Genomic DNA, 16149 nt, shown 5'->3' with positions numbered 1-16149 from the left:
CCACCCATAAAACACTGTACACTTCTATATTAAAACTGTGATGGTCCCTATAGAGAACATCTAATGCCACTGTCTATCCACAAGAATTCCTTCTGTCTCCATTGACTTCAGTGGTGTTACACCAGGGATGAATTTGGCTCCATATATGGAACTGTACTGCTTACGTTAAAAGGGTGCCTTTGTGCTTTTGCCATTGACCAGGGATCGAACCACCACTGTTGTGAACGTTGAAGGAGATGCCCTGGGAGCAGGTATCCTTCATTATCTGAATCAAAAAGAAATGAAGGCAAAAGAGCAGGAGCTAAATGAAGTCAATGTAGAAGCAATTCCCAACTGCAAATCTGAAGGGGAAACATCACCTCTGGTAACACACAGGAACCAAGTCCCAACCCCAGCCAGTACTGCGGAGCCAGAGTCAAAAGAATCAGTACTGTGAACTTGGGGAAAGCCTGCAAACAGGTGGACTGCTGACTTGTTAACATGCTAGACCATTTGCACTGCTGTTAGGGACTGGCTGTGTGTTCACCTTTTGAGTTTCAGTGGCAATGATTTAAAGCTACAGATTTGTTAGGCATGTGTGTGTGTGTCTGTCTCTCCCTGGAGCGAGCAATCAACTCATAATGATGTTATGATGTTTCCTACAACACAAGTATGTGTGTGGTGTGCGTACATGCATACATGTATATGACAATGGTACCAATAAGGATTCTTTTTTGGGGTTAAAAAGATATTTATTAATAAAAGTCTGGGGGGCCAGGCTAAACAGAGAGCGCATACTGGTTGTAGATGGAATTTGCACCACAAACAGGTCTGAGAGCTGGGGGATCCCGGCTGGCAGGGTAATGTTATGCAGGTGCCAATACTTTCTCAGAAACACCTATTATTTAATAGTATCTAGTGGGAAAAAGGAAGTGCATTTCTAACACACCACTCCCCTTGTCCTTTGTGCCCACGTTACCGCAAATAAATGCTGAAGACCAGAAATTTTAAAATCCAAATGAATAGCTCAAGGGAGTCTGATCCTCAGTCCATTGCCATGCAACTTTATCCAAACATCCCCAGGAAGCAGACACTGGCAGCATTCGCTATCTATTCTCCTAGCTTTCAGTGATAGAAATCAACCCCGCAACTTTAAACTCTAAAATAACAAAGATTGGATGCAGACAAAAGATCTGCCTTGCTCTGTATTTAAAACTGACAAACCAATTTTAACCCAGTTTTGGCAAAGTAATTACACTTGGGCTGAGAACTTCTATAGCAAGTTACAGTATAACTGTGTCTACAAGAGAATTGTCTATAACAACACTTAGTGACAAATAATTAAGCTCTACGCACCTAAACACACACATGCATCTACTGCCACTAGAAACTCTTCATGTTTCTTTAATGGCTCAAGTCAGACATATTGGAACATATCCTTTTCCAAGCAACATTTCTCAGACAAGAAAAGAATATAAAAACTCAAAATGTTTAAACTGATGAAAAATCCAAAGCATTATCCCCTGGATGTCCAGAGTAGGGACTACTGATGGCATGAGAGGGGGAAGGAGTGTGGAGTCCAGTGATTCCTAATAATCCTCCTGGCTCTTGGGACGGCTGTGCCTGCCCCTCTTTGTATGCTGCCCTGGTGTCCCTGTCCCTTCAAGAAGATAGCCAGCTTGGTGGATGTGCTGCTGTTAGGCCCCTTGTCTGCAGCAGTTCACTCTTATCATGTCTGTTCTTACCACAGGAGGTGGAAGAAACCATAGGCCAGGACTTAATGGTGCAAGTTTTAATTCCTACAGGGTATTCTGCCTGAAACTGAGTCAGCTGCTCCCTGACTTCTACACTGCCCCCACAGGGTCAGAGCCACATCTCATTGAAATCAGTGGCCAAATCATGCTCAAATAAATTGGTTAGTCTCTAAGGTGCCACAAGTACTCCTTTTCTTTTTGCGAATACAGACTAACACGGCTGTTACTCTGAAAAGTGGCCAGACTGCCACGGAGACAGGGCCTCAGAATGAACACTGTTCAAATGGTGGGGCTTCCCTTTCCCCATAAATCAATGCAATGCATAACCCCGGCTCCTCTCTGTGTGAGCCTCCCACGTGTGTTTAGCCTGATTATTGCTTGTGGAACAGCAGGGAGCCGTTGGGCTATTGTTGCCTTGTCTCAGCAATGAACGTTTACCCTAGGAAAAAGCAGCATTTCTCTCCCTTAGTCTTCCTTTACAAACTGATACACAAGATGTACACAGGGATCACAGCCTGCACCAATGAAACGCAGCCACCTATGAGGTGATATGCAGTGCATGCTTAATTGTGCACAGCAATGCTACACACATGCTTAAGATAGAAAGCGGCAAATGAATCAGTCAGCTCTGAAACTGCACGTAAAATTTATTCTTTTGATTTAAACCCATGTTCATAAAAAAGAGCACATGACACTCCTTGCTCATTTTTAAAATACAGTGGTATAAAGAGGCTCCTCGCAGGACTCCCCTTTGCCCAGTAATTAACATGTGCTCACCACCCAGCACCTGACAGTAATGTCACAATCTTACAATCCCCCATAAGATTCCTCCCAGTTCCTCTCAGCTCAGGAACACAAAAGGGGCCTTACCACCTGCCCTGAAAGTCAATACACTAGTGATATTTTGGACCAAGGTGGGGTATGACCCTTAGATTGGAGGGCCCCTGACAGAATACCCTGCCCCCTCCCTCTGGGGTTCCAACCCAGATGTCCCTATCCTACAGTCCCAACTGTGGCAGCATAGCGTGCTCATTAGGTCCCAGGCCATTGAGGGCCTTGTAGGGCAAAGCTCATAGTTCAGATTCTACACGGTACCCGATAGGTTGCCAGTGCTGATCCAAAAGCACGGGTATCATGTGTTCCCCAAAGGGTGTACCCTGTAACAAACGAGCTGCGGAATGGTGCACCAGCTTCAGTTTCTGGATAGATTTTAGATGGAGCCTCATATAAAGTGCATTGCATTAGTTAAAGTTAGGGAGCTAGGCTAATTACTGGAGTTGGAATTTAACCAAGGCTAACGCTCCTGCTTGTGCAAAAATGTGCCAGAGGATTTGTATGGACCACAAGATTGTTCAGGACCATTCTTCTTAATGGTCAAGAAATCTGGAATCTTGCAGGTAGCAAAACTGTATTTTAATCTTGTCAACTGAGCCAGTCCTTTCATTATTCTAATGTAGCAAGAGACAACCCAGAGATTCCTTGGAAAATCACTTTCTCAGTGCCAGTCAAACTATATTTCTTTTGATAATCCTTGTCATAAGTAATATTTCTCATTGTCTGCTCTTACACATGATGTTACCTGCCTTAAACACTGTGCAGTCCTAGATGATGACTTTGTCATTTCTATTTGGGTGTTCCTTTTGTTTGTACTCTTTGAGTTGCATGTACTATGCAAAATTGTAATGGATCCAAGGTTATAGTATCTTTTATGCAAATAACACTAAACATTTTAGCATCTGTCCCTGTTGTAACATGGGGCCTGATCCAAAACCCAATGAAGTTGATGAGAAACTTTCTGTTTACTTCACTTAGCATTAAATCGGGTCCTTAAAATAACATCATTACAAAAAATATTATATAAAAGGTCCTGGTATTCAGCTATAGTTCTTATGATGCACCAGACCGTATTACACAAAGAACACCATATTTCAGAGCACTTTACAGAATCTGTGGCAAAGGGACTGCATGCCGGCAGACAAAGCAGCTGTTGTGTGCTCAGCAGCCTGCCCAGTAAAGCCAATCACATCTGTACTGCTGCCAGCACAGATCACCAGGATTTCATTGTAATATTGATACAATCTGTAAACAATTCAAATTACTTTGCATTAACGTGTATAATTGAGTCGTACAATTTCACTGGTCCCTGCCATGATTTGTCTCCAGGCTGGAAACATGTTGAGTCAATTGATTTTCCTTCCATTAATATACCAGTTCCCTTGTATGAAATAAGTATTTTTTGGCCTTTGAATCAGAAGGGGGTCATTCCTGTGCCTTCTCCCTGCAGCCAGTGTACTCCACAGGGGTTGAAAGATAGCCCTCCCCAACAGACTCCAGGATGCCATGGCATCTTCTGAGGTGGTGCCCTCCCTTTCCTGTGGTTGCACTGTCTAAGGGGCGGGAGCCAGGGGCCAGGATCATAACAGCATAGTTTAGGTGCTAAGGCCCTCACTTAACCCTATTTAGCACTGGTGCAGCTGTGTGGATTTCATTAAGGTTACTACTGATTTATACCAGTGAGGGGGAGGCAGAGAGGGACCGTAGGTGGGATTAGAAGATCTACCAGGTTATCCACAGATATCTCAGACTCTGGTTTAGTGGTGGGTTTCTCTGGCACAAGACCATTGTTTTCTTGACATCACTCCTGGAAACGTTATTCCACAAAGCGATATTTCAACGGGATCACCTCATTATGCCAGTCAACCAGCCTATTCCAGCCAGCAACGCTCATGCAAATACTGATTGCAGAGGTGGCTGGCACTTCTGAGTGTGACATCAGAGAAAAGAGTGCCACATTGTTGTTCAGTGGGTAGAGGGTCTTTGGAGACTTCAAGGAACCTGCCTTTGCTTTGGGTAGGAGGCTAATGGGAGGTATCTAAAGTTTCCTAGTTCGAACAGTCCAAGAAGTTATACAAACAGGAGTATTCTCGTCCTTAGTATAGCAGGGGTCAGCATATCGGGACCTGTTGGTTTCACTCTGGTACTTTGAACATCGCTCAGGCTGTCAGTATGAGGAGCAATCTTTATATTGCAGTTCCAAAGTGCTGTTGTTTTTGTTATGACGTGATGTGGCCCTTTCCCCAATTTGTCAGTTTGCTGTGATTCAGCGGTGGAGTGTACTATGGGAGGGAATGCTTCTGGTTTGGCGACACGGCCTATGAGAGGCAGTGTGGGCTAGAGATAAGTAGGGGATTGGTGGCCAGGAAGCCCTAAGGTCTAGTCCCAGTTCTGCCACTGACTCAAGTCACTTAACTTTTCTGACCCAGATTCTCATTTACACATAGGGCAGGTCGACACTAGAAGTGCTACATTGGCGCAACTTCACTGACGCAGCTGCTCCACTCTAGTGTGTCTGGTGAAGACGCTCTGTGCCAGTGGGAGAGCGCTCTCCCATCGGCACAATTACTCCACTTCTGTGAGAGGCGGAAACTATGTTGGAGGGAGAACGTCAGCGCTTAGGTCGCTCTAATTTGCATCGCTCAGTGTGTGTGTGGGGGGTCTTTTTCACACCCCTGAGTTACATAAGTTACATCGACTCAAGCGGTAATGCAGACCTGCCCTAAGACTCCTTTACAACAGTTTGACACTGGGGCTTCAATGTCTGTTTAAACTGCCAGCACGGCGTAAAGAGGCCTTAGGGTAAAAAAGAGAATCTGTCCCTCTCTCATTTCCCACTGCAGATGGAGACAGCGCAGTACTAAGCCACACCTGTGTGTGTTAGTCGTTATTGATGCGTTGTGCCTCGGCAGCACTGCAAAGAGTGAGCCTGAAACGCAATCTCAACGCAGGAAGTGCTCCCGGAGCCGCCTGATGCACAGTCTGACAAGGCTCAGCGCTGTTAGCGTACGGCTCAGTCATCTTCAGTGGCCATTTTTTAGAATGGGGTGTGCCACATAGCCTTCCTGGTTCTGTGACAAGTAGTTCCTAGAAGAAGACTAGAGGAAAGAGAAGCAAAGTGGTTAAGTGGTTATAAACACCACACACACACACACGCACAATTTGTGTATATGCTCTTTTTAAAAATGTTTCCTGGAGCAAGAGTTTGGCTCCAAGGCTGCTGTGGTATAAATGCTAAAGGTAGAAGGTTGTTGAGTTTCCAATGTAGAGTTTACAGTAGAAAGGGGGTTCCAAGTCTTTCTGTCTGGGTTGTACAGTACCAAACACACTGTGGTCCTGGCTTCTAGTCCCTAGAATGTAATAATAATGTAACAGAAGGGGTGGAGTCCCCAAACTGCTACCAAAATGGCAGCTTGACACCTTCACTTCCCTTGGCAGCTGTGCCTCTTCATGCTCACATTCCCCCTACACCCCCAAATGCCTCCCACCCATGTATTTATCAGTGATTAGTGCCCAGCTGTGCACAGGTGGATGTTGGTGCGTGAGTGCGGTATAGACAAAGAAAGCCCCACCAGCCAGTCAGCATGGGATTTTGGACAGTCTGTTCCCAGCCATATGCTAATAATACCTACCTCCCTCACAGGGGCATTGTGAGGGTTCGTTAGTTACTGTCTGACCAGTGATTTGAGCAAGTGCTGTGCTTTGGAAATGCTCAGTCGTACCCGTGTTATCCTGAGAAAGGGGACTTTTCCCCCTGCTGGTGTGATGGGGGGGTTGCCTAACAAGCTGCTTCTATTTTAAGCAGAGGAAGTGTCAATATACTTCTCAAGGGGTGAAACATTTGAATAAAGTCGTTTATTGTTAGTAGTTGAGTTGTAGTGGTGCCGTCAGGCTGCATGAAACGCAGTAATTGTGAGTACTTAAGATCCTCCTGGGATGTCCCTCACGGTTGGTGAGAATGGCTACGCCTGCCTGCTAGACACAAGCTTAGACGGAGGATGAACGGTGCTCAATAGTTTTGGACGGAAAGCTCCAGGAAGCAGGGGCTGTGTTTACAGTTGTGCATTGTACAACGCTGTGCACGTTGTTGGCCCTCAAGAAAGAATAAAAACAAGGGCTGTTAGCCATGACCAAATCAACTGATAAAACCAAACCCCTGCCACCTTCTTGCCGGATAATTTGGCTCCTGTGGCATGGTTGCTTATCTGGTGAATCCCTTTTTCTTATGAAAACGTATGTCGTATGCTGCAGTAAAAAAATAAAGGCTGAAGCATTAGGCAGCTATTGAAGAAAGAGCTTCATCTGTCAGGCAGGCCACACACCAAATCCAAAATTATAGAGCACTGGGCTGTCTCCTTTCCTTGTGTTACATACCAAACTTCTGAGGTACAGATACATGAGGTACCTTTTGCAGAGAGAGTCAAGTTTGAGAACGCTCTGGGGCTGAATCTCTATTCACAGCATTCCACAAGCACAGCCCCGTTCTGTATGGCACAGCCCACTGACAACGTTCTTGATGTTGAGATCCATCCTTTGCCTCTCAGTCTCGACAGGTGCCACCCTTATAAATAACTCCCCTTGAAGGAGTGAGGAACAAGCACAGGACGGGGAGTTGGGAAACTTAGGGACAGATCCTCAGCTGGTGTAAATTGCCTGAGATCCATTTACTTCAGCAGGGCCCTGCCACTTTACACCTGCTGAAGGTTGGCCCCCTAAATTCTAATCCTGCCACTGATTCACTGTGTGGAGATGGGCAAATCACTGAAATCCTCCATCACTCAGTTTCTTTATCTTTAAAATAGGAATAACAATACTTACCTGATAGGGGTAGCGTGAGGAGCAAGGAGTTAAAATGTCTGTGAAGTGCTCTAAGCCCTAAATATTAATAATAATTAATAAAACATAATAATTAACCAAAGACTAAACATTATCAATCTGTTGTGCAACAATTCAAGTCACTGGTGCAGTGTACAAGGTGCAGCGTGTTCTTTATTGGACAGATAAAGGAATTGACCTCTTACAGGTTAGATTCACTGTGCTAGTTCAGTGGATGCTTGTGGAGCAATTTCAGATCTGCTTGCATGCCAAAAGCGGTGTGCTTTGATCAAACAAGGGAGTGCAATGCCCTGTGAAATCACAGCCCTCCATCCTGATGCTGGATTACATGAAGGCCAAATCAAGTGGAATAACTAGTGCTCATTTAGAACCACAAGGCAGAGTAAGTATTGGGAAAATGTATTTCCCCACATGTATCTTGGGTCCTGCTTTGAGCAGGGGGTTGGACTAGATGACCTCCTGAGGTCCCTTCCAACCCTGATAGTCTATGAGTCTAGTCTATATCTGCTAATATAAGGGTCCCCATGCACACCTTAACACTGGTGAAGGAGAATAGGGATTTAGGGAAGTGGCTGGATGGTTTAAGTTATATAAACACTTTGTGGAAGCTAGGGAAAAATCTAATCCTGCTCTCATTTGTCTCTTCATCATTTTAATTACATATGGATGAGCAGTGACATCATTGGACGGAAACATTAGATGAAACATTGAGGGAACTTTCTGTGTACTAGGCAATAGCCACCGTATCCTAAACAAACTCCTAAGGCCAAAGAGGTGATAAGATGTTAGACAAAGGCTAGAGTAGAAGCTTTACAACTGTGAAGGTAATAAAGGAATCCATTCATCTGAGATATGCGGGAGGGGACACTCTTTGCTTGTGAGGAAGGAGGAGGAGCTGGGAGTGGGAAGAGATTGAGAGGAATGTGGGGGGTTGATAGAGAAGGGAATGGGCTGAGAAGCAAAGGTGGCCATGTTTGCTATGGGCAAATGGACAGGGACTTGTATGGGCTAAAGTGTAAAAGATTGCAGGAATTTGCATATTCCACTCTGGCAAAGATTTGTGGGAGGCCAGGCAGAGTGCAGAGATTTGTCTGGTGTTCAATTATTGAGAAATAAGCATACAGCGTATGCTAATTCAAGGCCTCTGATAAACCGCTACTGGCTATTAGCCATGAACATGGAGAAATAACAGTACAATTCTGGATCACTGACTGTCCCACTTTTCTATATGCTGAATGGCTGAGGCAAAGCTTCTCAGTATGACACACATCAGCTTTTATATAAACAGAAAATGGAGTTTGTTGAGTGTATTGATGAGAACCATGTTCCGTTGCCACTTCATTCTCATGGAGGAAAGAAGGCAACAAGGGAAATGATTCCAAGACCTTTCCAAACGTTGGACAGCACACTGAAGGAGCTTCCATTCTATTCCACGTGATGAAAACGGCTCAGAATTTGTCTAGCTACAATAACTCCATCTTCACACCTGAAGAAGTTATACAGCTCATACTGATATTAATTCTTCACGCGTCCATTGTGCCGCCCACACACACATATCTACAGACATTTGTGATGGGCAAGTACTATTGTCCCATTTTACAGGTGCAGAAATGAATGTACAGCAATGTGAACTGACTTGCCAAAGGTCCCCCAGAAAGTCTGAGACAGAACTAGGAATAGAACTCAGCTCTCCTGACTTCCAAGTCCGGTGCATTAGCTAGAAGACTATCCTTCCCCTCAAAAATAATGAATATGTAGTGGATGCAGAACATCATTCTGGGGTTAATAAATTGGGCAGGGAATATTGCTGTTTGAGGTTGAGGAAAGATGTCACAGACTCTGGTTTATACTGGGTGGAAAACTAAAAGTGAAGAGTTAACATGTAAAGGTTCATCTTTCCTTTGAGATGAAGTTCTCACAAGCTAAGAAACATTAAATGAGGGTCTCATTTATTTGACACCTCCTGACAAGCCTGATTCTGAGGTTCTGAGAATCCTCAAACAACAGCGGGTGTAATTCATATTTTACCGCTGACTTCAGTGAGAACTGATGATCCTCAGCACTTCAGAGGATGAGACTCCATGTGCCTCACTCAACAAAAACATACAGTAGGCTTTTCCAGGTAGGCAAGTTCCCAAAAGGCCACAGAAGTTGGCTGCAAGGCAGGCTGGCCTACTCATACAAAAGGTCAACCTGCTACAGAAACCTGACAGAGTAAACAACTGCAAAGACAACCCTGTATTAAAGCAACATGAATGTTATGGTTTTAAATCTACAGAGGCCAGGAAATACAGCATGAAGAGTCTCAGGGTAATGTTAGCTCTGTCCTTTTGTGCAACTGCATTATGACAAGGTCTTTCATCACATGGGCCCATAAGGCTGATCAGTGCAACATGCTATTTAGCTAATATTTACTTTATGAACAAAGACAAACTATGTGTACATAAAACCTATGCTAACTGAAGTACAAATTGCAGAATTAAATATGAGATCTTTCCTGAATGCTTTGCTCCAAGGAAATTGTATACACATTGCCAAAAACCCCTGGGTATTAAACACATTCCCACAGAGAGAACAGTATTCATATTGTATAACGATGAAAATAGCCCCAAATATTAACTAGTACACACTGGAGTTTACATCAGTACTAACAGAAACAGATCCTCATCTGGCATAAGTCACCATAGCTCCATTAATTTTGATGGACTTTACTTCAGTGGTGCTACCTCAATTTACACCAGCTGAGGATCTGTCCCAATATTGTTTTCATTTTAAGAAGCTACTGTTCATGAGAATGCCCATCGTGTAATAAAGAGGAAAGGGGTGCATATTTTCAAAGATTGTGGGACATTCCGAGAGGCATCTTCGTCATGGGGCGCTCATCATTAGCCAAGTAACCATGTAAACTGGATCCACTCAAAGACAACTAGTTCTGGAGATGAATCAGCCCTGATCCCCAAGCAGGTGGCCCTAATTCCTTGGATTCATTTTCCCACTCTGTATTCTGGCTGCAGAGGCGACTCCTGCCATAGTAGTTGCTGCCACGGGGAACAGATCAGAGCGAGGACCAGGGCCCTTTAGTGCATTGTTAGTAAAGTTAACACTGTCTCCCCTGACTTGGCTCGCCAGTGCTGGAGCATCTTATGGCCTGCTGCAGGGAGCTGGAGCCATGGATTCCAACTCTGGGGGAGGGGCTGGGCTGAACAGCTGCCTAGAGATGACGCGACGAGACCTGAATAGTCTTTCACCCTTGGGAGCTAAGCAGGGTTCCATGGTTAATGGTCCCAATCAAGCCAGCTAAGTTCTGGCCAGCTCCTCACTGTGATTCCGGTAGGCCCTATGTTACCAATAGCACCTTACAGACCAGCGCAACTGCTCATGAGTGGAAGAAATGGGCTCACAAGCTGGCCCTATCTCATTACCTATTTCACGTTATTTTCCATCCAACACTTTATTTACACTGTTTAACATCTATCTTGATGATCTTTGTAACACCTTTGTATGGCTTGTACATACAAACATGAATCATGTCTTAGGGAGAGCCTGACTAGTCGCTGGCATGAGGAACCCAATACTCATCTGTGGTATGTTAATGGAAGGTATTTCTGGTTCTCTGGAGCCCCTCTTGTTTAGGGGAAACTGATCATGACCCACTCATACTTTGGGGGGTTGACCAACAGGCTAGACTCAGAGGCACCAGACACATTTATGCAGTATGAAGAGTCTAATTCTAAACAAGAGCTATGAAACCTGCCTCATTGTGTTTAAGGTGCTTTGGCCTGATTCCCTGTTCACTGTCTGGGTGTTGACTATAACTATGCACCCCCAGGTAAGTGACTCAGTTGACAATGGAGATAAAGAGGAGTATGTGACAAGCTGGCATCAAAGTGGAACCTGATTCAAGGAGATGGGAAAAGTGAGTGTCTTTCCTTTACCCTCTCAACTCCTCACCGTTAATGTTTCTGCCTTTGCGTATGTGGGTTTTGTTTTTTTCATAGGCACAAACTGTCCCTCCTTAGGAGGGACAGGTCTTATATTTTTATATGTTAATTCCTTTAATAAAATAAAACACAAAAAGCTCCAACATCCGTACTAGAGCTTTTCAATGGTGACTGAACTAATATCCCTCAGATACAAGTATCTGCCTTGAGACCAAAACTAATGTTGCTTGTACTTATAACTACTCCATTCTATATATATATATATATATATAGCTATCCATCTATCTATCTAGTGCTGTTGTGTGCACTTCGTGAATGTCTGTAAATAATAGTATTTTAAAGATATTCTCTGGTTTGACCCTTGTGACTCCATAAAAGTCTAGTTATTATCCATCTAGCTCAGATTTGTATGAGTGCGCGCACATGCATAAAGGATCTTATTGTTGTATAGGTAACTCAGTGAATTTTGGGTAGCTATGATTCTGTTTTCTGTGTACTGCACCTTTAAATGTACAAAAGTCCCCCTACCTGTCTAGTGGGGAATGTAGCGCTGCAGCTCACAGCAAAATGGTTGTGACAGAGGCAGTGACACTGTGCTCACTCTCTCGTTGAACATTATTATTTGTTCTTTCTTTGGTGGTTTCCTTAATCTGAAATAAAAGTAATCTCGACACAGTTTGCTCTTTGTACGTAGAAAACATAACACATTACCGGGCCTACGTTCCTAATCTGAGATCTTGATCAGACAAAACTCCCAGAGGGCCTGAGCAGGGGACTGCAGGTTTGAACCCCCAAAATCCCAGTCCTAAAATCTCTACTCTAGCAAATTGCTATTGACTTCGTTGAGAGTATTCCTAAGGACAGAGTGAAAACTAAGCAGGGATCTTGGGATTTAGCTGCTCTCAGGTCCCAAACCTTTGCTCCTACATTGCTCAGACATACATCAGTGATGATAGCTGTACATAATTCCACCCACCATTGGCCACACGTATCTCTGGGCAGCCCGAAGCTGCATTACATTTCTGCACATCCCACTGTAGCAAGAACCCTTCTTTAAGGGGGCTTCTTGGGACAGCCCCTGTTTGACGATGTGGGGAGGAGGACAGGCTTCCAGAGACTCTCACCAGCGTGGAATCAAAGAGGTGCTTTTGTAAAAATTTTAAAACAAAAAATATCGAAAAGATTTTAATGAAATTTTTGTGATTTTTTTTCTAAATGTGAGTACAAAGGAAAAAAGTTTGGAGAAAATATTTGTAACTTTTTTTTCTATTCTTCCTAACCAGCTCAAGTTGTTGCTCTAAAAAGGCCATATCTGGGTTCGGTAGGATGATAGACCAGTCTTTTTTCAGCTCAGATCTCTATGAAGCTCCTTGTGTTGGTGGGTTAAATGGTTGCAATAGAGACATGCCATATTTTTTCTTCTATATTTTGCTACCAAGTGAATGGCTGGGTTCTAAAATGGGTTTTGGCATAATTCTGCTGTTAGTTATGGAATCATGAAAGTTACAGACAACAGAAGTTGTTGCTTTTCTACTAAAAATAAAATTCCGCCCCTGCTTTGTATTTTTCTTTTGCTAGCATCTGTGTTTATTTTTCAAGTCTTTTTATTAGGAAAGAGCTGTAGTAGTGGATTTATAATGCTCTCTGGCTTATGTGACAACAGTTTATCCTCCTGAAAGGACAGATGCCCTTTGAGAGTTTCCCTCCCCCCCCCCCTTTTTTTTTTAAGCATTAGTTCTCCAATACAGAATACAAATGGATGCACTTTATCTTAATGTCCAAGACAGTGTGTGTGGCACAGAGATGGAGAGAACTGGAGCAGAAGGAGGATGGGTGTGACAAGATAAGAAGGATCTCTACCACTACTTAACATTCCTTTCCTTGGGCAGCAGGTGGGAGTCACATAACCCATTCTTAGGGCCAGATTCTACACAGGTGTAAATCAGTGTAACTCCATAGACTTCAACAGAGCTGCTCTGATTTGCACCAATCTATTAAACAACATGGGCTTTGGGTATTTTTTCACCAGAAGTCAGATTTTTTTTTAAAAAAGTGCTAATACAGTACTCCCAGATTCTGCAGATGTGATGTGACTCATAGTAAATCATACAGCTCTTCATAATATAATTGTCCCCCTTGTTTTGCGTGCTTTGATCTTTAGGAAAATAGTTAACAATGGTTATCATTAAATCACCACTGTTTGACCTAACTCTGAGATGCATTGGAACACCCATTGTTTCAGTCTGGCAGCTGCAGGCACAGACAGCCATCACTGCCTTGGTTTACATTTGATTCACTCTTTGAATGTTATTGTCATAATTATGCAGTCTAGGCTGCTGCAATTTATGCCAGGGACCAGGCTGATTTTACAAGCTGGCTCCAGAATCCAGGGTCATCTATGTTGCATTAAGCCCCACAGCCATAATAGGATTAATGCTTCTCTGGAGAAGGGTGATCAGAAGTGCTGGGTTACTATCATCAGAAGGTCACACAAATACAGTATATACAATCATGAAGCATTATATCCATTGCTCTGCTATGGTGTAATGCACTATAATTAGATGAAGGAGACTGGAGGAACCAGATTCAGAGAGAGGCCTATAAAATTTGTACATTGCATATCACACACTAGTTGATCTAGGTCATGTGCAGTGAATCAGCATTGTTTTCCTGCTAGTGCATCTTTAATCAAAATAATTCAGCTGAGTATGCTTCCCGCAGACTCTGGTTTTGTTCTCTTTAGCCTTGTATTTTGTTAGTGAAGCTTTGTTTTTTAGAATACAATTCTTCTTGTTCAGGGCCTCTTCCTTTTCTTCAGCTCTAGCCAAAAAAGCACGTAAGGTCCAAAATCTAATGCAAATGACCTTCCCGCCTAATACACATTGTCAAGGTGGTGTTGCTAAAAAAAAAAACCTTGTGGCTTTGCCCATTCAAAAAAATTAAAATGTCACTTATTATCCAAGCCTTTAATTGTAAATACCAATCCCATGTCTATTAACATTCACATAGATTAAAGCTGCCCCTTGCCCCTGATGTGATCCCCTTCATTTCACAAGAGTGTGTCAATCTCAACTATACTGGTATGTACTGTATCACCTATTCCTGCTCTGTAACTACCAGAGGTCCTCATACGTCAATGCTGGCCCTGTCTAGATCTGTTTATCTGGGAATTTTAAAACAATCAAAAGGGAAGCAGTTAGCAACAACAAAAGGAAAACTCTAAACCAGACATCCAAACTCTGTGTTTAATCTCCTAGGCGACCAAGCAGCCTTTGGAGCAAGGGGTACACCATGTGGCCAGACAGGGGAAGTGAAATCTCTTTATTTATTCCCCTTTTCTTTAGCTCATTCTTGTCCTCTCCCTCCAGCTGAGGAGTTGAATGGGGAAAAACTGGAATTTTCTTGTCACTAATTGTTGGTTATTTTTATTGGTCTTCTAGTTTCTGTGCTTTTAGGGTGCACTTTGGATGGAAAGCTTGAAAACATGATCACCAGGAAGGCTAGAAACTTTTTTTTTTTTTTAAAGGCAAAAAAACAACAAAAAGAGCGGAGATTCTCGCCAATCACTTGACTGTAGGAGCTGGGGGTTTAAGAAAGACACCAAATTTTCTTGAGACTCATGATAATCACAAGAACTGGCAACCCTGTCACTGGGCCAATGCCCTCCTGCTTGATGTTTACATCCAGCCCATGCAACATATTGGGATTATGCAGAATTTAAGATTTCGTTTGTAAAAGTTACATTTCTAGATCCTGTAGTTGCAAAGATAGACTTATGAATGTGAGCTGATGGAGGGCTGTCTCTTTGAATCTGCTGACAGATGAACTAAAACAATGGCTCTGAGGGATGTGTGAACTGCTCCCTTTTGTCTACACAGGGCTGTTAACTCTGAGGCCTATCAATGATAATTCCAATGGTAAATTAATTCCTGATCATTTCAGCAGAAGTATCAGGCTGCTAGCTTTGGTGATGATATGGGGATGGAGAAGCACTCTTTCTCACAGCTATTTCTAGGGCTCCCATTACTGATGGATGGTGGTAGATTTTGGGGTCACGCTGACCACCCATCACATTGATTTAGAAAAATAAGCTGTTGTAACTGTTCTTTCCTCTGACCCCTCAGTGTCTAAGCGCATCTGCTGACTGGAACTGTGCCTAAGAGCAGGTGTGAGCAGAGAAGTTAGCAGAGGAGAGGAAGGGAGAAATGAGACAGCTTTGGGTTTCCTAGATGGGGAGCAGGGAAGGAGGGCAGGTAGATTAAAGGGGGGAGGGATAGCTCAGTGGTTTGAGCATTGGCCTGCTAAACCCCGGGTTGTGAGTTCAATCCTTGAGGGGGCCATTTAGGGATCTGGGCCAAAAATTGTGGATTGGTCCTGCTTTGAGCAGGGGGTTGGACTAGATGACCTCCTGAGGTCCCTTCAAACCCTGATATTCTAGGATTCTGTAGCTGGTTTGGTTTCCAAATAGCAGCCGGAAGCAGCTTCTTCCCCTCTCACTGCCAGCTGCTTCCAGGCAGAACACGGGCCTGGGGCAGAGAGGGGCTCGGGAGGAAGACACGCTGCACAGGCAGTAGTGGGGAGAGGAGCTGCCGCCCCCATAATGCTCAGGGGGCTGGGGATGGGAGGAATAAGAAAGGTATGATACACAGGAGAGCGCTGGTAGGAGGCTGCTCTTCATCTCCTGCTGTCTGACACGGCTGAGGCTTGCACAAGATTAAACCCCTGTCATGGGGCAAGGGTTAGTATCTTTTGACTCCAGTAACTATGGTTTCCCAGGAGCAGGGGCTCTTGGTGGAGAATTACCC

General features: G+C 43.8%; 1 protein-coding gene across 1 annotated transcript in view; it reads left to right on the top strand.

Moving 5' to 3' along the window:
- SLC1A4 (solute carrier family 1 member 4) overlaps positions 1 to 12020 on the top strand; it is a 41888-nt gene extending 29868 nt beyond the window's left edge. Inside the window, exon 8 of the mRNA XM_048842703.2 lies at positions 202 to 12020. Coding sequence (XP_048698660.1) covers positions 202 to 436 — 235 coding nt within the window. The 3' untranslated portion in view covers positions 437 to 12020. The remainder of the gene's footprint in view (positions 1 to 201) is intronic.
- Positions 12021 to 16149: the final 4129 nt, after the last annotated feature.

This window comes from Caretta caretta, chromosome 3, assembly GCF_965140235.1.
Source record: "Caretta caretta isolate rCarCar2 chromosome 3, rCarCar1.hap1, whole genome shotgun sequence".
NCBI classification, from domain to species: domain Eukaryota; kingdom Metazoa; phylum Chordata; order Testudines; family Cheloniidae; genus Caretta; species Caretta caretta.
The sequence above is the reverse complement of the archived record's forward strand: the minus strand, read 5'-3'. Positions and strand labels throughout refer to the sequence as shown.